This window comes from Anomaloglossus baeobatrachus, chromosome 10 (genome assembly GCF_048569485.1).
Source record: "Anomaloglossus baeobatrachus isolate aAnoBae1 chromosome 10, aAnoBae1.hap1, whole genome shotgun sequence".
NCBI lineage: Eukaryota > Metazoa > Chordata > Amphibia > Anura > Aromobatidae > Anomaloglossus > Anomaloglossus baeobatrachus.
This window is the reverse complement of record NC_134362.1, coordinates 169,741,825-169,766,402: the sequence shown is the minus strand read 5'-3', so window position 1 is coordinate 169,766,402 and position 24,578 is coordinate 169,741,825. Positions and strand designations below refer to the sequence as shown.

The 24,578-nt window shown below is 48.4% G+C and overlaps 1 protein-coding gene across 1 annotated transcript in view; it reads left to right on the top strand.

Annotated features, from left to right (window-relative positions):
- The window catches only part of RSPRY1 (ring finger and SPRY domain containing 1), an 86,306-nt gene that overhangs the window by 2,480 nt on the left and 59,248 nt on the right, over window positions 1–24,578 (top strand). Inside the window, exons 2-12 of the mRNA XM_075326888.1 lie at window positions 865–1,371; window positions 4,055–4,107; window positions 4,816–4,928; window positions 5,418–5,544; window positions 14,470–14,528; window positions 15,092–15,158; window positions 15,254–15,385; window positions 15,463–15,578; window positions 17,129–17,272; window positions 18,899–19,010; window positions 20,871–20,973. Coding sequence (XP_075183003.1) covers window positions 1,025–1,371; window positions 4,055–4,107; window positions 4,816–4,928; window positions 5,418–5,544; window positions 14,470–14,528; window positions 15,092–15,158; window positions 15,254–15,385; window positions 15,463–15,578; window positions 17,129–17,272; window positions 18,899–19,010; window positions 20,871–20,973 — 1,373 coding nt within the window. The 5' untranslated portion in view covers window positions 865–1,024. The remainder of the gene's footprint in view (window positions 1–864; window positions 1,372–4,054; window positions 4,108–4,815; window positions 4,929–5,417; window positions 5,545–14,469; window positions 14,529–15,091; window positions 15,159–15,253; window positions 15,386–15,462; window positions 15,579–17,128; window positions 17,273–18,898; window positions 19,011–20,870; window positions 20,974–24,578) is intronic.

The following is a 24,578-nucleotide window of genomic DNA, read 5'->3' as shown; positions in this document are numbered from 1 at the left end:
TGTGCCCCCCCCCCCCCACTTTCTGAGCGGCGCTGTGTGTGCCCCCCCCCCCACACTTTCTGAGCGGCGCTGTGTGTGCCCCCCCCCCCCCACTTTCTGAGCGGCGCTGTGTGCCCCCCCCCACTTTCTGAGCGGCGCTGTGTTCGCCCCCCCCCCACCACCACCTCTGAGCGGTGCTGTACACCCCCCCCCCCTTCTTCTTCTTTTTTTTTTTTTTTTTTTTTTTTTTTTTTTTTTTTCTAATTTTGTATGTTATGGCCTATTCTAGCAAAACTACATCACTTACTGAAATGAAAATGCTTCTTAAAGTTTTATACAAACTATACACTTCAATATAGCGAGAGCTTAGACCTGATGAGGCTGGTGTAATTCCTTTCAATATTTATGTTATAATATCTGTTATGATCTTATCTTTATGAAGGCTACACCAAATCTCTGCCCACCTAGTGTGACTTGACAGCTTCTCAGTGTCCCTCCTCCCTGCTGCAGCTGCTGAGATCTCGCTCTGCTCAGTACAAGCTGCAGATGGCAGTTAGACTATATCTGGACCCATCAGGTCAATTTATTAAATCATGCAGTTTATAGTGTGAAATCTGATGACAGATCCATTTTATAGGAGAATACGGGTTGCAGAATGATGGCCTCGACCCAAAGCCTGTAGAAAGGAGTGACACCTTAGCGCTCGCCCCTCTTGCTTTAGTATTTCGGCTGATTTGATTGCTCCTCTGTCGGACATGCCTTCCACTACAAAGTCACTGGATGTCATCAGTCAGGAATGGCCATGAGATGATATGCTGCCGTCATTTTAATCATGGAATAAATGATCCTAACCTTTAGTTCATGGGTCTGTCTTCTTATTTTCAGCACTTTCTGGACGGACGCCTTCTTCTTCCTCCGGTCCTGTGTTGGAGATGGATCCTTGCCCCAGATAATATCGGGGATCGGACCTCCCGGCACTCTGAAGACGAGGATGGAGACGAGCCGGATTCCTGATGGTGCAGCTGCGACATGTCCAGCGTCCTAGATGATTGTGCTCGCTTGGATTGCATTTCACGCTAGCAGGGGCCTTGTGCGAGGTTTTCTGCTGCACTTTGGGCTTCATCCAGTCCATTTAAATGAACAGTCGGGGACCAGTAACATGGGGAACAACTGCGTTTGCAGAGAAGATAGCGGGGTGGAGGACAATGTAGACTCGCCCAGCCAACACACCGAGAACCGTATTGTACCGGTCAGTGAATCTAGAAACCGTCCAAGAGACCCAGTAAGACCCCCAAGGAGAGGAAGGGGACCACACGAGCCACGGAGGAAAAAGCCCAACGTGGACGGCCTGGTGCTGGATACTTTGGCCGTCATAAGAACTCTTGTAGACAAGTAAGTCAGATTTTTTTTTTTTTTTTGTGGGGATCTGGGAATCTTTCTTAGTAGTTCCTATCCCTCCTAGGTTGTTTTAAGTGGTTTATGAAGGAAGCCATTGTGGTTTGTCTCGCAAAGACTTTCTCCATAGAAATTGCAGCATATTACTGTTCCAGCAATCTGGATGGATCTGACCCATGGAGCAGATTTCAGAATGTGGCCATCCCCTTTTTGAAGGGGTTTTCAAAAGACCTCTTTTCCCAGGAACTTGTTTACCCCACCCCCCCCTTCCCAGGTCCAGCTCTGAGTCTTCACTATTTCTCCGCTATTTGATATGAGATCAACCCAATCACGGGATCAAAGGCATAATCTAGTCGGGGATTGGCTGTAGTGCTTCTGACATGACATCAGAGCTGAAGATACCCGAGAGCATCAGAGGAGACTGGTGCTGGACCCGGGGAGGGTGAATAAAGCACAATTTGATTTTAAAGGTTATGGGCTTATATAAAAAAAAAACAAAAAAAAACCCCAATTCAACAAGACTAGTTTTGCAAGGAAGCTTTAGTGAAGCATGTGTTTTATTATATAGGGAACCTGTCAACACATTTTAGCTGCGGCCACCACCAGTGGGCTCTTATATACAGCATTCTAACATGCTGTATATAAGCTGTGCTGTATAACATAAAATTCACTTTTATGATACTCACCTAGAAGGTCGCTCCGCTGCAAAACAGTCGGATGGGTGTCTCCGTTCTCCGGGACCGGCGCTTCCCCTTTCGGCCATCTTTGTCTTCCTTATTCTGAAGCTGCAGTGCATGACACGTCTATGTCATAAACACGCGCCGACATTGAGGTCCTGCGCAGGCACACTTTGATCTGCCCTGCTCAGTGCGCATGCGCAGGACCTCAATGCTGGCGCGTGTGTATGACATAGACGCCTCATGCACCGCGGCTTCAGAATAAGGAAGACAAAGATGCCCAAAAGGAGAGGCGCCGGTCCCGGAGAACAGCGCCACCCAACCGACTTTTGTGCACCGGAGCGTCCTTCTAGGTGAGTATCATAAAGTGATTTTTACCTTCTACACAGCGGCCTGGGCTCTTATACAGTATTCTAACATGCTGTATATATTAGAGCCCAGTGCTAGTGGTCGCACCACTGGGCTTTTATATACAGCTTATAGGCCGAAAATGTTGTGACAGGTTCCCTTTAACCATCCAGGGTTTAAAGGGGTCATCAGGCACCACTCACTTCCATATCTGAAATCCGCAGTAACAGTAATGTACAACACCCCACCACCACCATCCACTTGCCAGAACAATACCTGGCTGTCGTGTGGGGTCGTAACATCATGTGCACTGTTGACTTCCAGTGGCTTTGGGGGTCCCTGGATAACCTCCCTTTTAACATTGAATATTTCCAATTATTGACCGCAAGCAGAGATTTTGAGACTAGAGTCATATCCAAATGCATTACCCCTCCTCCAAAAATAAAATTCCTCCCTGATGGACAGGTCCGGCTGCTGAAACTTGAGGCTGAATTAATTTCTATGGGAGCTCCAAAAAGAGCCCTGACTTTAAAGGGAACCAATCACCAGGATTTTCATATATAAGCTAAAGCCAGTGCTGTACTCGCTGATTCTATACATACCTGTAGTGGTCAGCTCGGATGTTTAGGTTTTGAAACCCAAGAAAGTAAAGTTTATAAAATCAGTAAGCTTCTTGAGTGACAGCAGCTGAGGATCAGATAATATCTGGGGGGAATTCATAGTTATCCCCTCCCCCTGTTAGAATTAGCATAAGTATTATACCATTGACCTAGCAGGACCTGTGTGAGGTCATACCCATGTGACCAGAAGAGGCAGGGCCTCAGCCAACAAAGCTGATACCGGGAAGCAACATTTTTCTGTTGACTGAGGCCACGCCCCTTCTGGTCACATGGGGTATGACATCAGCACAAGTCCTGCAAAGGGAAAAAGTGAATAGTTTGTATAATAGTTATGCTAATTCTAACAGGGGAAGGGGATAACGCTGAATACCCCCCCAGTTATTATCTGATCGGCAGCTGCTGTCACTCAAGAAGCTGCCGATTTTATAAACTTTACTTTCTTGGATTTCAAAACCTAAACATCCGAGCTGACCACTACAGGTATGTATAAAATCAGCCTGATAGTGCCAGTATAGCACTGTATGTATAGAATCAGCCTGATAGTGCCAGTATAGCACTGTATGTAGAGAATCAGCCTGATAGGGCCAGTATAGCACTGTATGTAGAGAATCAGCCTGATAGTGCCAGTATAGCACTGTATGTAGAGAATCAGCCTGATAGTGCCAGTATAGCACTAGCTTTAGGTTCTAGACAAAACTCCTGGTGATTGGTTCCCTTTTAAAGCTATGTTCACATAGGGCGATTTATTTTTTTTTTTTTTCCAAATGAAACTACTTAAACAAGGGTTGCAGACAAATGACACTGGTGCTTTGCAGCCAAAAAAAAGCACCAAAAAAACGCCCTGTGTGAACATTGCCTTATTTATGGCACAACAATCTAATCTGTACCTACCATCATCTAATTTTGCTCTTCATTTTTGTAAAGAATCTGATTCACCTGTTACCTTTCTATCACTGACTGATGATGATGAATCCGTGAGATGTTTTGTCCTTTTTCATTGAAAACCAATCACTATTTGTAACATTTGCTTTGCAGTGACCAGGAGCCTCCATATTCCATGATCACTTTGCATGAAATGGCAGAAACAGGTACTAATTTTTTTTATTTGTTTTTTTTATACCCTTTTAATCTTTTTCTTATCTATTAGGCCCGCCTGTTATGTATTTTATACGGTAAGTGACCGTACGGGCGTCAAGTCTTACAAATTAATTTGGCCAGTGCCTACTGAGCCATATATTAAAGAAATCCACCTTTTAAAGGGGTTTTCTGGTTGTTAGAGACGAATGTCCGATCATTATTAGATTGGTTGGGGTCTGATTCTCTGCACCTCTGGGGTCCATTTTCACCTGAAATAAAGAGCCACGGACCTGATACTTGTATAATCCCGCTATTAAATGACCACCGACCAGTAAAAATCAGATGTGCACTGAACTCTCAGTATACAATACAGATATGCGGCCATTGTTCTCAGCAGCACAAGTCGTGTTTAGATAGGACAATGTGCTGCCGAGAATGAAGACTGATCAATCGTTTCACCCAACGAACAAGCATTTTGCTTGTTCCTCGGGTACCGGTAGCCTGTTTACCCAGAGGGATTGTGAAAGAAGTGCTCCTAGGAACAGTCACCATACATGGGGATCTGTAAACGCCTTGAGTCGGCTCTCGTGATGTAATAGTAACGCTTTATCCTAAGAACACACTCCTTTCTTGTCCTGAGCCTGCTGGGGGTTGTCCTGCGGTCAGTTGCTTTCTCCTCCTTTATGGCATCACTGAGCGCTCTGCTTTTCCCCCTACAGATAATGGCTGGCTGGATGTAGTGCAGTCCCTCATTAGAGTCATTCCATTAGAAGATCCTCTGGGTCCGGCCGTCATCACATTGCTCCTGGATGAGTGTCCGCTGCCAACAAAAGTAGGTTTCATCTGGTTCTTTTCGGCTCCGAATAAATTGCCATAATGAAAGCTGCCGAGCAAGCCCTAATCACATTATAAAAACCTGCCACGGTTTCATCATCACTGTTTGTGTCTGGGAGATGGAGGGTTAATTGAAGATGGCTGACGCCGTATATAGTGTCAATCCCAGGCAGTTGCTGATCGTTGAGGTTTCCTGTGCAAATTCCCCACCACCTCAGGTCGTGGGATTGGGGGTCCAGTGTCCCCCCAGAAATTGGATGAAGGACCCCTGTTCTCGTCAGCAGTGGGGGTCTCAGCAGTGGGACCACCAGCGATCAGCAACCTATCTCCTCTCCTGGGACCCAGCCCCGTTATTGAGACGTGCGGTGCATCAGGATAGACCGCGGAGTGTTTACTGCCTCGTCCCGATGCCAGGAGCAGCCACGTCTCATTTTACAGATACTTATCCTAGAGTGATTACTGAGCCACCCATCATATATCTTCACAGGACGCCCTACAGAAGCTGACGGAGAAATTAAATCTAAGTGCGGCCACGGCGGTCCAAGACTCCACCAATCCTGCCAAGCACCGGAACACAACCGCAGTGTTAGGATGCTTGGCTGAGAAATTGGCAGGTGAGTGTTTATGTCCTCCCTAAATCCACCGGCTACAACTTAATCTTCCAATTACTTGTGCTATTCCGCTGTCATAGACTGGTATGCAATAATAAGGCTATGTTCACACACTGCGTTTTTTACCTGCGTTTTTGGTCCGTTTTTGCTGCAGAAATTTCTTGAGAAATTCTTGTAATCTTTCTGCAGACAGTCCCCAGCAAAACCTATGGGGGAAAAAAATTAGCTGTGCGCACACTGCGTTTCTTTGTCGCTCCATTGGGAGACCCAGACAATTGGGTGTATAGCTTCTGCCTCCGGAGGCCACACAAAGTATTACACTTTAAAAAGTGTAACCCCTCCCCTCTGCCTATACACCCTCCCGTGCATCACGGGCTCCTCAGTTTTATGCTTTGTGTGGAAGGAGGCACACATCCACTCATCTTCTCATTTTAGTTATATCGGTTGGAAGAAAAGTGGGCCCCCACGGGGCCCCCGGCATGTTCCCTTCTCACCCCACTTTGTCGGCGGTGCTGTTAAGGTTGAGGTACCCATTGTGGGTACAAAGGCAGGAGCCTCATGCCGTCTCCTTCACCATCCCTTAGCGGCTCTGGGAGAAGTGGGATCCTCAGCGGTCATCCAGTCACTGGGACCGTGCTCCCTCCGCAGCCCCTGGGGGAAGCTGTCGGACAGGAGTCTGTTTATCCTCAGGGACCGGGCCCTGCATCACTAAGGTACTCTGTACCCCCATGGGGGATGTGCATGGAGCGCCTACATCCCGGACGCTGCAGCAGCTGCTTATTTGTGACGGTCGGCGGACTTCCGCGCCGACCGCGCCTGTTTGTCGGCCGCGGTATTAAATTTAGTCCCCGGCTTCAATTGCGGCCTAGTTGCAAAACTCCCGCCCCCGGGCCTGTCTATCAGGGATAAGGGCGGGAATCTGGAGGACACACACCCCGCTTTTTAGCGGTCGGTAAGCCACACCGGTCACCCGGTGCTGGTCCCCTCAGGGTGCCGGAATAGATACCATATATATTTATATATTTCTGTTCGGTCGGGCTGTATACCCTCCCCATATACCCTCAGTGATCACTCTCCTAGGAGACAACAGCATGTCGTCCACAAGGAGCAAGGGGGCCAAGACACAGGGTTATTTTGTGACCTGTACCTCTTGTGCGGCTAAGTTACCTGCAGGTTCCACCTACCCTCACTGTGAGCAATGCTCGACCCCTGTTTTGCTTCCACAACCAGAGCCTCGGTCACTAGTGGGCCCCTCGGCTCAGGTAGAATCCGTTGCTCTCCCTGTCCAGGCGGCAGGGACAGAGTTTGCAGCTTTTGCTGAAAAACTCTGAGTCACTCTCACAGTCCATGGCTCAGTCTATGGACAAATGGTCTGCCAAGCTGCTTGAAGCCTTGCAGTCCAGACCGGTCCCTACACAGGCCCCGGGCCCTGTTGGATCTTCACCCCCAGGCCCCTCTCTGCCTGCGCCGCAGCACGTTCCCAGAGGGGGCCCTAGGTCTCACGTGGAGGACTCCGGCCCGGACCACAGTCCCAGACCGGCTAAGCGGGCACGCTGGGAATCTTCCCCGACTTCTTCACGTTACTCAGGTTCCCAGCGTGAAGACTCTCTGGAGGACGAGGCAGACGTCGCAGCTCAGGGCACTGACACTGACGTTGCCCTCAATCTTGATACACCTGACGTGGACGCTATAGTAAATGATCTTATCTCGTCCATCAACCAGGTGTTAGATCTGTCTCCCCCACTGCCACCTGTAGAGGAGTCGGCTTCTCAGCAGGAGAAACACCAGTTTCGGTTCCCCAAACGTACACGGAGTGCGTTTTTCGATCACTCTAACTTCAGAGATGCTGTCCAGAAGCCCAGAGCGGTTCCGGACAAGCGCTTTACTAAGCGCCTTACTGACACACATTACCCCTTCCCTCCTGACGTTGTCAAGGGTTGGGCTCAATGTCCCAAGGTGGATCCCCCAGTCTCTAGATTGGCGGCTAGATCTGTGGTATCGGTTGCAGATGGATCATCGCTAAAGGATGCCACTGACAGGCAGATAGAGCTCCTGATGAAATCCATCTATGAAGCCACGGGAGCGTCTTTTGCCCCGGCCTTTGCAGCCGTGTGGGCACTACAAGCTATCTCAGATTGTCTGGCTGAGATTAATGCGGTCACACGTAATTCTGCTCCGCAGGTTACGTCTTTGACTTCCCAGGCGTCAGTTTCTTCTTCCTATGCCATGAACGCAGTCTTAGACTCTGCTAGCCGTACAGCGGTGGCATCCGCTAACTCTGTGGCAGTCCGCAGGGCCATGTGGCTGCGCGAATGGAAGGCAGACTCTGCTTCCAAGAGGTTTTTAACCGGTTTGCCGTTTACTGGCGACCGATTGTTTGGCGAACGATTGGATGAGATTATTAAGCAATCTACGGGAAAGGACTCCTCCTTGCCCCAGTCTAAGCCAAAGAGACCTCAGCAACGACAGATCCAATCGAGGTTTCGGTCCTTTCGTCCCTCCGCCAAGCCCCAATCCTCTTCGTCCAGCAGGCCGGAGAAGGGCCAGAGGAACTCCTATGCGTGGCGGGCTAAGTCACGCCCCCAAAAGGCCGCAGGAGGCACTGCTTCCAAGGCGGCCTCCTCATGACTCTCGGCATCCCAGAACCGCATCCTCGGTCGGTGGCAGGCTCTCCCGCTTTTGCGACGCCTGGTGGCCACATGTTCAAGACCGCTGGGTGAGAGACATTCTGTCTCACGGTTACAGGATAGAGTTCAGCTCTCGTCCTCCGACTCGTTTCTTCAGCAGACATGTGAGCACCAGACGGTTTCGGATGGAATCTCTCCGCTCTGTCATCGCTTCAATGTCACAAGGAGACTTCCTAGCATCGATCGACATCAAGGATGCTTATCTCCATGTGCCGATCGCACCCGAACATCAACGCTTTTTGCGCTTCGCCATCAGGGACGAACACCTTCAGTTCGTGGCATTGCCTTTCGGCCTGGCGACAGCCCCACGGGTGTTCACCAAGGTCATGGCATCTGTGGTGGCGGTCCTACACTCTCAGGGCCACTCGGTGATTCCCTACTTAGACGATCTCCTGGTCAGGGCACCCTCTCAGTTGGCGTGTCAAAACAGCCTTTCCGTCGCTCTGGCGACTCTCCAGCAGTTCGGGTGGATAATCAACTTCCCAACATCCCAGTTGACACCGACCCAATCACTGACGTACCTTGGGATGGAGTTTCATACTCAGTCAGCGTTAGTCATGCTACTGCGGGACAAACAGCTTTCTCTGCAGGCAGGGGTGCAATCTCTTCTTCGGGGTCAGTCACACCCCTTGAGGCGCCTCATGCACTTCCTGGGGAAGATGGTGGCAGCGATGGAGGCAGTGCCGTTCGCGCAATTCCATCTGCGGCCACTCCAGTGGGAAATTCTCCGAAAATGGGACAGGAGGTCGACTTCACTCGACAGGAACGTCTCTTTCCCTTGCAACCAAGACGTCACTTCAATGGTGGCTCCTTCCCAACTCTCTGTCGCAGGGGAAATCCTTCCTACCCCCCACCTGGGCTGTGGTCACGACGGACGCGAGCCTGTCAGGGTGGGGGGCGGTTTTTCTCCACCACAGGGCTCAGGGAACCTGGACTCCGATAGTCATCCCTTCAGATCAATATTCTGGAGATAAGGGCAGTGTATCTAGCCCTATTGGCCTTTCATCGGTGGCTGGAGGGCAGGCAGATCCGAATCCAGTCGGACAACGCCACGGCCGTCGCTTACATCAACCACCAAGGCGGCACTCGCAGTCGTCAAGCCTTCCAGGAAGTCCGACGAATTCTGCAATGGGTGGAAGCCACAGCCTCCACCATCTCCGCAGTGTACATCCCGGGAGTAGAAAACTGGGAAGCAGATTTTCTCAGCCGACAGGGCATGGACGCGGGGGAATGGTCTCTTCACCCAGACGTGTTTCGAGAGATCTGTCGCCGCTGGGGGACGCCGGACGTCGATCTCATGGCGTCACGGCACAACAACAAAGTCCCGGCATTCATGGCCCGGTCTCAAGATCACAGAGCTCTGGCGGCGGACGCATTAATTCAGGATTGGTCGCAGTTTCGACTTCCCTATGTGTTTCCTCCTCTGGCGATGCTCCCCAGAGTGTTGCGAAAAATCAGGTCCGACTGTCATCGCGCCATTCTCGTCGCTCCAGACTGGCCGAGGCGGTCGTGGTACCCGGATCTATGGCATCTCACGGTGGGTCAACCGTGGGCGCTCCCAGACCGTCCAGACTTGCTGTCTCAAGGGCCGTTTTTCCATCTGAATTCTGCGGCCCTCAACCTGACTGTGTGGCCATTGAGTCCTGGATCCTAGCGTCCTCAGGGTTATCTCAAGATGTCATTGCCACTATGAGACAGGCCAGGAAACCAACGTCCGCCAAGATCTATCACAGATCTTGGAGGATCTTCTTGTCCTGGTGCTCTGACAAGGGTGTTACGCCCTGGCCCTTTGCCTTACCCACTTTTCTTTCATTCCTTCAATCCGGAATGGACAAGGGTTTGTCTCTCGGCTCTCTTAAGGGACAAGTATCGGCGCTTTCCGTATTTTTTCAAAAGCGTCTAGCCAGACTTCCGCAGGTTCGCACGTTCCTGCAGGGAGTTTGCCACATAGTCCCACCTTACAAGCGTCCGCTGGAACCCTGGGACCTCAATAGGGTGCTAACGGCTCTTCAGAAACCACCTTTCGAGCCGCTGCGGGAAGTTTCTTTATCACGTCTTTCGCAAAAGGTGGCATTTCTAGTGGCAGTTACATCGCTCCGTAGAGTGTCGGAACTGGCAGCGCTGTCATGCAAAGCCCCCTTCCTGGTTTTTCACCAGGATAAGGTGGTTCTACGTCCGGTACCGGAATTTCTCCCTAAGGTGGTATCCTCTTTTCATCTCAATCAGGATATCTCCTTACCTTCATTTTACCCTCATCCAGTTCACCAATGTGAAAATGATTTGCACTCATTAGACTTAGTGAGAGCACTCCGGCTCTACGTGTCTCGCACGGCGCCCCTGCGCCGCTCAGATGCCCTCTTTGTCCTTATCGCTGGCCAGCGTAAGGGTTCGCAGGCTTCCAAGTCAACCTTGGCTCGATGGATCAAGGAACCGATTCTTGAATCCTACCGTTCTTCGGGGCTTCCACTTCCTTCAGGGTTGAAAGCCCATTCTACCAGAGCCGTGGGTGCGTCCTGGGCACTGCGGCACCAGGCTACGGCTCAGCAGGTGTGTCAGGCAGCTACCTGGTCTAGTCTGCACACTTTCACGAAACACTATCAGGTGCATGCCTATGCTTCGGCAGACGCCAGTCTAGGTAGGCGAGTCCTTCAGGCGGCGGTTGCCCACCTGTAAGAGGGGGCCGTTTCGGCTCTTTTTTTTTATTAAGGTATTCTTTTACCCACCCAGGGACTGCTTTTGGACGTCCCAATTGTCTGGGTCTCCCAATGGAGCGACAAAGAAGAAGGGAATTTTGTTTACTTACCGTAAATTCCTTTTCTTCTAGCTCCTATTGGGAGACCCAGCACCCGCCCCTGTGCCCTTCGGGCTGTTGTTCTTTTGTGTACACATGTTGTTCATGTTGAATTGTTCTTTTGGTTCATGGTTTCAGTTCTCCGAACATCCTTCGGATTGATTTTACCTTAGACCAATTTATAAGTTTCCTCCTTCCTGCTTTTGCACCAAAACTGATGGGCCCGTGATGCACGGGAGGGTGTATAGGCAGAGGGGAGGGGTTACACTTTTAAAGTGTAATACTTTGTGTGGCCTCCGGAGGCAGAAGCTATACACTCAATTGTCTGGGTCTCCCAATAGGAGCTAGAAGAAAAGGAATTTACGGTAAGTAAACAAAATTCCCTTCTTTTTTCTTAAGAAAATTCTTTCAGTAGATTTTCTTAAGAAAAAGAATGAGCCGTCACTTCTTTTCTGCAGCTAACTGCGTTATTTCACTCCATTGACTGTAATGTAATCATGAAATAGCGCAGGAATAACGCAGGTAGCAAGTGATGTGCGTTATTCCTGCGTTATTCCTGCGTTATTCCTGCGTTATTTTGCGTTTTCGGGACATTGTGTACTTCCCTGCACTGCGTTTTGCAGGGAAGTGATGTCACTAGGACAGGAAGAGGAAGGAGAAGAGAAAAAAAAAGCGTGGGCTCCGCCGTATTTTTACCGTCCAGCCGGGTAAGCACACAGCGGCGGCCCAGTATTCTCAGGCTGGGGAGAGCGAGGGACAGGGTTAATGCCCCCTCCCCCTCCCGCAGCTGGGAATATCAGCCGCAGCTGCCCCGGGACTGTCGCATCCATTATGCGACAATCCCGGCGTGTTACCGGCTCCTCCAGATGCCATGATGCGGGGGGCAATCCAGGTAATATGGAGTTAACGGCAACTAATAGCTGCCACTAAGTCCAAGATTAGTGATGGCAGCGTCTGACACGCCGTCACTAATCTGAAAGTGAAAGTAAAGAAACACTCACAAACCGAAAAATCCTTTATTTTGAATAAAAGACAAAAAGCCCCCTCTTTCTCCAGTGTATTAACCCCTCCCAGACACAGCTCCAACGTAATCCACAGCGATGTCCCCCGGCGCTTCCAGCCCTGCTCCAGCCGCGTGTGACAGTTCTCCACGGGTCAGTGAGCGAGTGCTGAATGCGGCTCCTGAGCGTGGCTGCGGGTAACTACAGGACATTTCTCACGGCCGGTGATGTGAACACATTACTGGCCGCGAGAAGTGCAGTGTGTGGGGGGAAACATCATAAATAAAGCTGGAATATCTATCCCTCTATTATCTATCTATCCCTCTATCTCTCTATCCCTCTCTCTATCCCTCTCTCTATCCCTCTCTCTATCCCTCTCTCTATCCCTCTCTCTATCCCTCTCTCTATCCCTCTCTCTATCCCTCTCTCTATCCCTCTCTCTATCCCTCTCTCTATCCCTCTCTCTATCCCTCTCTCTATCCCTCTATCCATCTCTGTATTATCTATTATTTTTTTTATTTTCAATGTGCTTTATTGCTGTAAAGGCATTTAAAAAATGCATGAAAAACGCACCTGCGTTATTGGTGCGTTAACGCAGGTGCGCTAATTCTTCACTCAAGAAATTTCTTAAGAAAAATCATTTTTCTAGTGTGAACATAGCCTAACAGTGCCTCTGGCTTCCATTATCTATTAGTGGCTGCAGAATGAGTAAACTGAGAATCTGTCAGTGAGCTCGCTCTGAAGATGTGACGGGAGAGTTTAGAATGATTCTCTATTTTGTCTTATGCGCTCTTCTTAGCTGATTTATGACCAGGGACCAATGGGTTACTATAGCAGGCAGGGGGCTGAAGACCCTCCCCCATCACCTCTACTTTGCTCTCCTTTGAAGCACAGCTATTTGTACTATATTCTGCACTAATTTGGTATAGCGCTATGACAATCAGAGGTTAAAGTCCCCTAGATGGGCTTCAAAAATTGTAGCAGTCTTTTCCCAAAAGAGAGAGATGATTGAAAACGCAAAAATAAACATTTGGCTGAAAGGGGTTTACCCTGAAATGAATAGTTTTCATTTGGTTTGTGCTTTAAATTTTAAGGGGGTGCGCGGCATTGAGAAGCAAGTTTCCATGGCTGTGCAAGAATGTCAGCAGTTGTAGGTGCGAGCAGCTGATCCTCCCAATTTAACTGAGCAAAAAAATAAATGTATAGACACTAGTGATGAGCGGGCACTACCATGCTCAGGTGCTCAGTACCCGTAACTAGTGATGAGCGGGCACTACCATGCTCAGGTGCTCAGTACTCATAACTAGTGGTGAGCGGGCACTACCATGCTCGGGTGCTCAGTACTCGTAACTAGTGATGAGCGGGCACTACCATGCTCGGGTTCTCAGTACTTGTAACTAGTGATAAGCGGGCACTACCATGCTCGGGTGCTCTGTACTCGTAACTAGTGATGAGCGGGCACTACCATGCTCAGGTGCTCAGTACTCATAACTAGTGATGAGCGGGCACTACCATGCTCGGGTGATCGGTACTCGTAACTAGTGATGAGCGGGCACTACCATGCTCGGGTGATCGGTACTCGTAACTAGTGATGAGCGGGCACTACCATGCTCGGGTGCTCAGTACTCGTAACTAGTGATGAGCGGGCACTACCATGCTCGGGTGCTCTGTACTTGTAACTAGTGATGAGCGGGCACTACCATGCTCGGGTGCTCTGTACTTGTAACTAGTGATGAGCAGGCACTACCATGCTTGGGTCTCGTAACCAGCAGTTGGATGTTCAGACGTGTGCAACTGGAGTATAATGGAAGTCAGTGGGCAACTTAAGCATTTTTCTGCAAGATCTTCAGAGAAAAATGGTCGAGTTCCCCACTGACGTCCATTATCCTCAGCCCACAAGTCACGTCCGACTGCTGGTTACGAGTACAGAACATGGTAGTGCCCACTCATCACTAGTTACGAGTACTGAGAACCCGAGCATGGTAGTGCCCGCTCATCACTAGTTACCAGTACTGAGCACCTGAGCATAGTAGTGCCCGCTCATCACTAGTTACGAGTACTGAGAACCCGAGCATGGTAGTGCCCGCTCATCACTAGTTACCAGTACCGAGCACCTGAGCATGGTAGTGCTCACTCATCACTAGTTACGAGTACTGAGAACCCGAGCATGGTAGTGCCCGCTCATCACTAGTTACCAGTACTGAGCACCTGAGCATGGTAGTGCCCGCTCATCACTAGTTACCAGTACTGACCATGGTAGTGCCCGCTCATCACTAGTTACGAGTACTGAGCATGGTAGTGCCCGCTCATCACTAGTGTCCCCCCACCATAAATTAGACTAAAAAAAAAAAAAGTGGACTAGAGGTGGAGACCAGAGGCCGCCTGACTGCTGTATAAATAAGAAAGGTGAAAGTAACTACTATATTGCAGCATTTGTTTCTTCTTTTAGGTCCCGCTAGTATCTCTCTGCTTAGTCCTGGGATTCTGGAGTACTTGTTAGAAAGTCTGGTGAGTCTGTAATCACTAATGATGTGCGAGGATGACATTGGTGGTATTATTTCATGCTTATTATTGGTATTGTCGCATCGGGCGCTTAGTGCTCTGTGGGGACCTGCGTTTTGCAGTGTGACATCTACACATTACCAAATACATCAGTCACATGCTTTATTGCCCCCGATAAAGGAGTCAAGTATTATTTTCTGCAAATTATTGCTGTGAAAGGGTTTCTCCAGGACTTGCGTATCCTTTGTGTAGGTCACCAATATTGGATCATGGGGGTCCAGCATCCAGCACCACCACTAATCATTATACAGAGCTAAAACGGCACCACTCTGTGGCTGTTCTCGGGATCCTATTGAAGTGTATGAGAGCCGAGCAGTAGTACCGGAGAACGGCCCCTCCACGGTTTATGGCGCTGTGGTGTTCTGGCTCCTCCCACTTTGCTTTCTGCAGCTGCGGGGTCTGCGGAACGCTAATTAGTGGTGGTGCTGGGTCGTATAAGTGTAATTTTCCTGAACAACCCCCTTTAAGGGTCAGTTTACTGTCAATAATAGTTCTCTCTTCTTCTGTAGAATTTCCGGTTCCATCCTATGGTCATTCTGTTTGCACTTATCGCACTGGAGAAGTTTTCACAGACGAGTAAGAAGCGACGTTTTGGGAGGATGTTTGCTTTTTTATTTGTGGTCTATATTATTACGTTTTCACTTTCCGTCCTCCTTTCATCATTCTTGCAGGTGAAAATAAAATGACGGTTTCCGAGTCTCGGATAAGCGATCGTCTTCTCCTGCTTGAGTCGTGGACAAATAATGGGGACTTCCTGAAGCGTCAGGTGGGCTTCTGCGCCCAGTGGAGTCTAGACAATTTATGTAAGTGTCTGATCACCTCTTTCGATAATGTGAAGAGGACGCCCTCTGTAGTTTCCCATCATCGGTTTCTGTTACAGTCCTTAAAGAAGGGCGACAACTGACGTATGAGAAAGCGGATCTAGCACCCATCAACGCCATGCTGAACAGCAACGATGTGAGCGAGTACCTCAAGATCTCCCCGTACGGATTAGAAGTAAGGGCGATGTTCCTTCTTATTGTAGAAAGTGTTCAGACAATTTCACAACTCTTAAGACTTATGTCGACACATGATTTTCTATACTCGCCTGTCTCCAGTGCTGCTGACACTTGCTTCTGTACCGCCCCTGCATCAGTCGGACTACTCGGATCTGGGGTTGCTGTGGCTTGAGGGTCTCCGGACCCGGGGGCTTGTGGCCACTCAACAATAAATGGGGACTATTTACAGGGGATTAGTGTCGTGATGCCACCCGTGGTTCGCGGTAAAGGTAGTACCGCCGCTGCCGATGGGAGTACCCAGGGAGATGGAGTGGGGCAGCCAGATGACGTTCCCTCCACGGGTAGGGTAGGCCCGGGGACTCTGGATGCTGGAGGTGTAGGGAATCATGGTGCAGACTGTGGGAGGCAGGATGCAGGGGAGGGGGGGGCGAGCAGCCTACTCACTTCGGCCGTGTGGATGTTGGTGCAACCATTAAGTAGACTGACACAGGAGTAAACCAAGTCTCTGGGTGCCGCTGCCTCTCTGGGGAGCTCGTCCGGGAATCCGTTCCCGTTGATATTGCTCATGGTCCTGGGCCTGCCTCCATGCACTGATGTTTAGACGTTTGAGTGACACACACCCCCCCCCCCCTGCCCCCCTTCCTCGGTCTGAAGCTTTTGGGGTCCCGCTCACTATTATTAGAGGAGCTGTGCTCTCAATGGCTAACACTTGGGATTTCAGTGGGCCGCATGAACTGGAAAGCCCTATCCCCCTCGTTATGTTCGTGCCTTCGATCTCTGAGCTTCTCCCTGATGTAGGGTCCAGTACCCCGCCGTGCTCGGTACCAGTCCGGTTACTAGAAATTCCTGTGCCGACCATTCTCCAAAACTAAGTCTGGGCACCCTTCTCCAATACCCTGCGATCGGGTCTCCGACTCCTCCGGCCCCAAACCACCGTCTGTGACCTAACCAAAAGTCTCCCAGGGTGCTACAGCTCCCTCAGCTCCTCACTCTCTGATGGCTACTACTCTACTGACTATGTCCCTCCCACCAGTCTGCCTGACCCCCCTAGGTGGGTGGCCCTTTTCCAGCTAGACCACCCACTGGTGTGCCTGATAGGGTGTGGTGTGAGGTGTGGCTAGGATTTGAATGCTGATGGAAGCAATACCAAAGGTTAGGATCCCAGAACCATGGAGGGTGAGTTCTGCTCCATACGAGAAAGGAGTGCAGTTCCCTGTGACACCCTGATAAGGTCAGGGTCATCACACTTCCAGGCCCGCTCATTATGCTCATTGTATATTTACTGCACTGCGGACCCGGAAGCAGCAGCACTGGAGACAGCAGCACCATGGACAGGTAAGTATAGAAGCTCATGCTGTCTGTGTATTATCTGGATGTCACACAGGTAGCACATGGATGCACCCTCAACACGGCCATGCAAAGCACAAACGTTTTGCACGGAAGTGTGAAGGGGGCCTACGAAAGAGAGATGGATATCTATCCATCTTTCCTGAGAAAGTAAAAAAAAATTATAATTTTTTATTTATTTATTTTTTCTCTCTCCTGTAGGCCCGGTGTGATGCCTCCTCCTTTGAGAGCGTTCGCTGCACGTTCTGTGTAGACTCTGGGGTTTGGTATTATGAAGTAACAGTCATCACCTCTGGAGTTATGCAGATCGGATGGGCAACAAAAGACAGCAAGTTCCTTAACCATGTAAGTGCCTTCTTGACACTTCATCAAAATACTTCTGCAGCTTTGCTTTTCGGAGTGCGAACTGTGGATGGTACCAAATCCATTAAGTACGATCATTACTCGCAGAGCAGTACCATGCGCTTACATGCCTGGTTGCGATCAGTGAGATTATTAATGGCCATCTGAGGATTGTTTTGCCTCCCTAAATGCACTTGGGAAAATCATCATCAAAATCCTCTGCTGGCAGCTGCCTTTTTATAATTGCTTGAGGGGAGACAAGTCTGGAAACATTGCAGGCCATGGTAGCACGTTTAGGCCACACAAGCTACTCACCGTAGTATGAGTCATCTGCGACTTGGCGTTGTGGTGTTGCAAGATTTATCTTTGGACACTTTGATTTAAAGGGAACCTGTCACCTGTTTTTTGCCCTATAGGCTGTGGCCACCACCAGTGGGCTCTTATATACAGCATTCTAACATACTGTATATAAGCGCGCAGGCCGCTGGGTATAACATGAAAAAACAAATTTATAATACCTAGGTCGCTCCGATGCACAACGGTTGGATGGTTGGCGCCGTTTTCCGGGACCGGTGCCTCCCCTTTTCAGCCTTCTTGGTCTTCCTTATTCTGAAGCCGCGGTGCATGATGCGTCTACGTCATACACACTTGCTGGCAGTGAGTTCCTGCTCAGTATTGTAGTGCGCTTGCGCCGGACCTCAGTGCTGGCGCGTGTGTATAACATAGATGCGGCTTCAGAATAAGGAAGCCCAAGATGGCTGAAAGAGGAGGCGCCGATCCCGGAGAACAGAGACACCCATCCAACTGTTGTGCATCGGAGCAATCTTCTAGGTGAGTATTATAATTTTTTTTTTTTTATATGGTATACCCAGCGGCCTGGGCTCTTATATACAGCATGTTATAAGAGCCCAGTGATGGTGGCTGCAGCCTATAGGGCAAAAAACAGGTGACAGGTTCCCTTTAATGGCTGCACCACTAGTAATATCAATAATATAAAGATAATGTAACCCTACGCTACCATACATAATGCAGCCCCACACCATAATCACAGTAGTGGGACCGAGGTGGTGGTCTTTTCATGTTTTTGTCCACGTGGTCTGCAGTCCAATTTCTGGCTAACATTGTGACCAAGACAATAGCGGGACTCGTCCCTGAAGAGGACAGACCTCATTTACAGCTTCCATTGCCATTTTCCTCTGCACCATTATATCCTGTAAGTTCGGTGGCTTGACTTCAATGGAGCAATTGTACCTGGACACTTAGCTTGTAGCACAATGTAGTGTAAACACCTTCTGGAGGTTTATATAGTCCGTGTATGACACCTTAGCCTCAATATGTGACATCCAGTTTCATGTACAGCACAGAAGGGATCACTAGTAGAGCCAGTGGTACGGCCATTTCTCCAAGATATCCCAGGAAAAAGTTTTCAATGGAACGTCAGTGTTACTGTGAGCAGCCTGTGTGGCCTAAATGGGCTATCTTGGCCAGCAGCGTCTGTCCAATCAATTCCTTCACTAATAGTTTTGTGCCATGATTTGGGGGTACGGATTATAGGACTGCCAGAACAGATGGCTGGTTGACCGTAATGTGCAAGTGCCGTCTCTCACTATCTGTTCTGTGTACATATAGGAAGGATACGGCATCGGGGATGATGAGTATTCATGCGCGTACGATGGCTGCAGGCAGCTGATCTGGTATAATGCGAAAAGTAAAGCTCACAAACATCCCTGCTGGAAAGAAGGTAGGAACCCGGTCATTTCACCCAAATAGTAAACCCAAATATATAAGAAACTTTGTAATACATCTCATAAGAGAAATCTGCTTCTTTCTCCACTTATGAGCCATGTCTCCTGAACTCTCCATCTTTTCTGAAAACCAGCTCAAATCTGTCTGTCAAAGCAATGTATACTCCCAACTAACTGGGGTGGAGGGGTGCAGACCAGGTAGAACATGCTGCAGGGCCTAGCAAATTTGTCACTTTGGTGCTGGATGCGCAGCTACACAGCTCAGTACTGGTGTGTTATCTGCCATGCTGCTTATGTATGTGTGCTATAGAGATTGAAGAGCTGGTTTCCAGCTGTGTGTCCTATGAGGTTTGTGCTTTTAGATGGTTAAAGGGTTATTCACATCCTAAAAGAGAAGTATGATTGAAATGTGTTTGTAAAAACAAAGAGCTTCTCCACTGTCCAGCAGCAGTAGTGGAAGATTTGCAGCTCATTATTTTTATTGAGCTTGTAAGCGCTGCTCTTTAGTTGACCTGGAGCGCACAGATAGCTCCTAAGAGCTGCACTGGAGAGCACACAGTTCTGACTAGCCTCACAACAATGCTGCTGGTCCCTACTGTTGATCAAACAGGAGCGCACCGTCCCCAGCAAGCTGGAAGCTGATAGGCTAGAAAACTGTGCGCCAAGACACAAAAGATGGGAAAAATCCTTTAAGGCTCTAATAGCAATCTAGCTGTCAACGCAGAGGTCCTTCTCACCTGTTTATCCTTTTTGGGATGAGCTCATAGGAGGGGAGAATTGCACAAAAACCAGCAGTTAATGTACAGGGGTGAGGGGGGGGATCTAGGTTGAAAACAGATTGACTACAATGATCATTTGAAAGGATGGTCTCCTAAAGAGCTGGGGTAAGTGAGTCTGGCCTGGATGTGAGGTGCAATTTGTCATAGAAATTATCACTGAAAATCAATAGTGTATTCAGGATGAAGGTTTTTGATCCCGGAGGAGGCCGTATAGTGGAAGGCAGCCACAAAAGAGACACTAGAAGGGTTGGAGAGTTGTAACCGCCAGTGAAACCCATCATGAAAGGCTTTGAGATTGGCGGGAGGTTGAGGCTCTGTGGATCGCGGGTGGTTGTGACTGGGTAGGGTGTGGCTCTGTAGATCGCGGGTGGTTGCGACTGTGGGTAGGTGTGGCTCTGTGGATCGCAGGTAGTTGCGACTGGGTAGGGTGTGGCTCTGTAGATTGCGGGTGGTTGCGGCTCTGAGGGGGCGAGTGGTTGCGGCTTTGGGGAGGGCGAGGCTCTGTAGATCGCGGGTGGTTGCGACTGGGTAGGGTGTGGCTCTGGGGATCGCGGGTGGTTGCAGCTCTGAGGGGGCGAGGGGTTGCAACTGTGGGTAGGGTGTGGCTCTGTGTATCGCGGGTGGTTGCGACTGTGGGTAGGGTGTGGGTAGGGTGTGGCTCTGTGTATCGCGGGTGGTTGCGACTGTGGGTAGGGTGTGGCTCTGTGTATCGCGGGTGGTTGCGACTGTGGGTAGGGTGTGGCTATGTGGATCGCGGGTGGTTGCGACTGGGTAGGGTGTGGCTCTGGGGATCGCGGGTGGTCGCGGCTCTGAGGGGGGCGAGTGGTTGCGGCTTTGGGGAGGGCGAGGCTCTGAGGGGGGCGGGTGGTTGCGGCTCTAGGGGACTGGAGCGCACAAAGCCTAAAGTTTGGATTTAATAGAGAGCACAGACTTATTCGCTTAGTGGCGCCTCCATGGATGATTATATACAGGGTATTCTCTATATATCTTACAGGCGTGAGCACACATTCATTCTCTTGTGACACTTCCATGTTTATTGCACATTTTTCTTTCTTCCGTCTGTCTTTTCTCGTGCAGGAGACACTGTCGGCTTTCTATTGGATTTGCACAAAAAGTTAATGATCTTTTCCCTTAATGGGAACCAACTTCCTCCTGAGAAGCAAGTCTTCTCCTCCACCACGTAAGTGCTGTCTGCGATTCACACTGGTCTCATGGATCCTCTAATCGCTGTATTTCTGCACATTGTGACCTTTGTGCTTTAGTGGGTTTGGAGCAGCCATAAATAATGTGTACGAGAATTGCAGAGGCACAAAGTGTATTTTCTTGTGTAAGTAACGGGCTGGATTCCTAAGCACAGAGCAAAACGATTCCTGGATGTCGGTGGCAGTTTAATGCATCAGTTTTCCTTTGAGGTTACTCTCTAATTGCCGCTCCCTCTTGCATCTTGCAAGTTTACTTCCATCCAAGGAAAAGCACTCCGTATTAATGTTGGATCTGTTTCTATATAATTTGTAAAAAGAACAAGAAGAGGCGAACCACGTCCAATTACATCAAGAAATTATTTATTTTAATAATATTTTATATATCTGAAATAAATTTCAAACAGAGTGGTGAATGGATACACATAATATAGAAAAAATAGCGGTGAACAATGAACATATCCAGCTGGATATTGCACGTGACTGCTGGCAAAAGGTAAAGGTACATAGCTTACATATAAGAGAAGGCCAGGGGCATAATTACATCCTCAATATATGAAAATAATAGCCACAGTAGTATTACAATCTCAAGAACATCATATACAGCTCACCTCCAATGTACGAGTGATGGCAAAAAAGTCACACAGGTGCATAGGAAATTCCCGTAGCCACCAATATGGGGTGTGTGTGTGTGTGTGTGTGTGTGTGTGTGTGTGTGTATATGTGTATATGTGTGTGTATATATATATATATATATATATATATATATAATGTATGTATATTATACCGTTAGGTCCAGAAATATTTGGACAGTGACACAAGTTTTGTTATTTTAGCTGTTTACAAAAACATGTTCAGAAATACAATTTTATATATATAATATGGGCTGAAAGTGCACACTCCCAGCTGCAATATGAGAGTTTTCACATCCAAATCGGAGAAAGGGTTTAGGAATCATAGCTCTGTAATGCATAGCCTCCTCTTTTTAAAGGGACCAAAAGTAATTGGACAAGGGACTCTAAGGGCTGCAATTAACTCTGAAGGCGTCTCCCTCGTTAACCTGTAATCAATGAAGTAGTTAAAAGGTCTGGGGTTGATTACAGGTGTGTGGTTTTGCATTTGGAAGCTGTTGCTGTGACCAGACAACATGTGGTCTAAGGAACTCTCAATTGAGGTGAAGCAGAACATCCTGAGGCTGAAAAAAAAGAAAAAATCCATCAGAGAGATAGCAGACATGCTTGGAGTAGCAAAATCAACAGTCGGGTACATTCTGAGAAAAAAGGAATTGACTGGTGAGCTTGGGAACTCAAAAAGGCCTGGGCGTCCACGGATGACAACAGTGGTGGATGATCGCCGTACACTTTCTTTGGTGAAGAAGAACCCGTTCACAACATCAACTGAAGTCCAGAACACTCTCAGTGAAGTAGGAGTATCTGTCTCTAAGTCAACAGTAAAGAGAAGACTCCATGAAAGTAAATACAAAGGGTTCACATCTAGATGCAAACCATTCATCAATTCCAAAAATAGACAGGCCAGAGTTAAATTTGCTAAAAAACACCTCATGAAGCCAGCTCAGTTCTGGAAAAGTATTCTATGGACAGATGAGACAAAGATCAACCTGTACCAGAATGATGGGAAGAAAAAAGTTTGGAGAAGAAAGGGAACGGCACATGATCCAAGGCACATCACATCCTCTGTAAAACATGGTGGAGGCAACGTGATGGCATGGGCATGCATGGCTTTCAATGGCACTGGGTCACTTGTGTTTATTGATGACATAACAGCAGACAAGAGTAGCTGGATGAATTCTGAAGTGTACCGGGATATACTTTCAGCCCAGATTCAGCCAAATGCCGCAAAGTTGATCGGACGGCGCTTCATAGTACAGATGGACAATGACCCCAAGCATACAGCCAAAGCTACCCAGGAGTTCATGAGTGCAAAAAAGTGGAACATTCTGCAATGGCCAAGTCAATCACCAGATCTTAATCCAATTGAGCATGCATTTCACTTGCTCAAATCCAGACTTAAGACGGAAAGACCCACAAACAAGCAAGACCTGAAGGCTGTGGCTGTAAAGGCCTGGCAAAGCATTAAGAAGGAGGAAACCCAGTGTTTGGTGATGTCCATGGGTTCCAGACTTAAGGCAGTGATTGCCTCCAAAGGATTCGCAACAAAATATTGAAAATAAAAATATTTTGTTTGGGTTTGGTTTATTTGTCCAATAACTTTTGACCTCCTAAAATGTGGAGTGTTTGTAAAGAAATGTGACAATTCCTACAATTTCTATCAGATATTTTTGTTCAAACCTTCAAATTAAACGTTACAATCTGCACTTGAATTCTGTTGTAGAGGTTTCATTTCAAATCCAATGTGGTGGCATGCAGAGCCCAACTCGCGAAAATTGTGTCACTGTCCAAATATTTCTGGACCTAACTGTGTATGTATGTATGTATGTATGTATATATGTGTATATATATATATATATATATATATATATATATATATATATATATATATATATATATAATTATATCTCTCTCAATTAATATAATCAAATAAGTTAATAAGACTTAATAAACAACTACCCCTCTTGGTGTACAAGCCAATTATAGAAGGACAGTCACCCAAAGGCTGATCAATGGCGCCCCGTGGCGAAGGTACTCGAAACGACCGTCGGGCCGCTTCCCGCTGGTTGTTTGCACGTGTCTCTTATCTATCAGGTATGGTGATTACCACTTGGTGTGTAATAATATAACAATAGTATTTATGGGACTTAGTTATCTAGTCTTCCCCTGCCATATTTTGGGTTGCTTACTGCTGTTAGCTAGCTGGGTAAACACATGCAGTCAATCAGGTATGGTGATTACTATCTGTTTACCCCTGCCGTATTTTTGGCTGCTGTGGTCTGTCTGTTTACACGTGTTTATCCAGCTGGCTATCTGATATGGTGATCACTACATTGTGTGGGTTTATACAACAATAGTATCTATGGGATTGAGTAATCTAACTTTCTTCATCGTTCCTATGGGAGACCCAGACCATGGGTGTATAGCTTCTGCCTCCGGAGGACACACAAAGTACTACACTAAAAAGTGTAGCTCCTCCCTCCTAGCATATACACCCCCTGGATAACCAAATATAGCCAGTTCAATGCTTTGTGTTCAGGAGGCACACATCCACACATGCATTCTCATCTGTTTTTTTTTCATTTTTGGAAAGAGTTGGAAGAAAAGCGGGTCCAAGCCTGGACCCCCGGCATGTCCCTTCTCACCCCACTGTGTCGGCGGTGTTGTTAAGGTTGATTTCAGGGCTGGAGCCTTACATGCCGTGCTCCTTCACCATCCCTCGGGCTCTGGCTTGAAGTGGGAGCCAGCACGGTTCTCACTGCCTTGCAGGAGACCGGTCTCCATCCGCAGCCCTTTCAGGATCCTGCCGGATGGAGCACTCATCCCTCAGGGACCTGGCCCTGCGTCTCACAAGCTAAGTATCTGAGACGTTATTGTCGGAGGGTCCCTTGTACTTTATTGTGGGGGAGAGTGTGCTGTTTAACTTTTGTGACATTTCCGTCCGGTTCTCTGGTTTT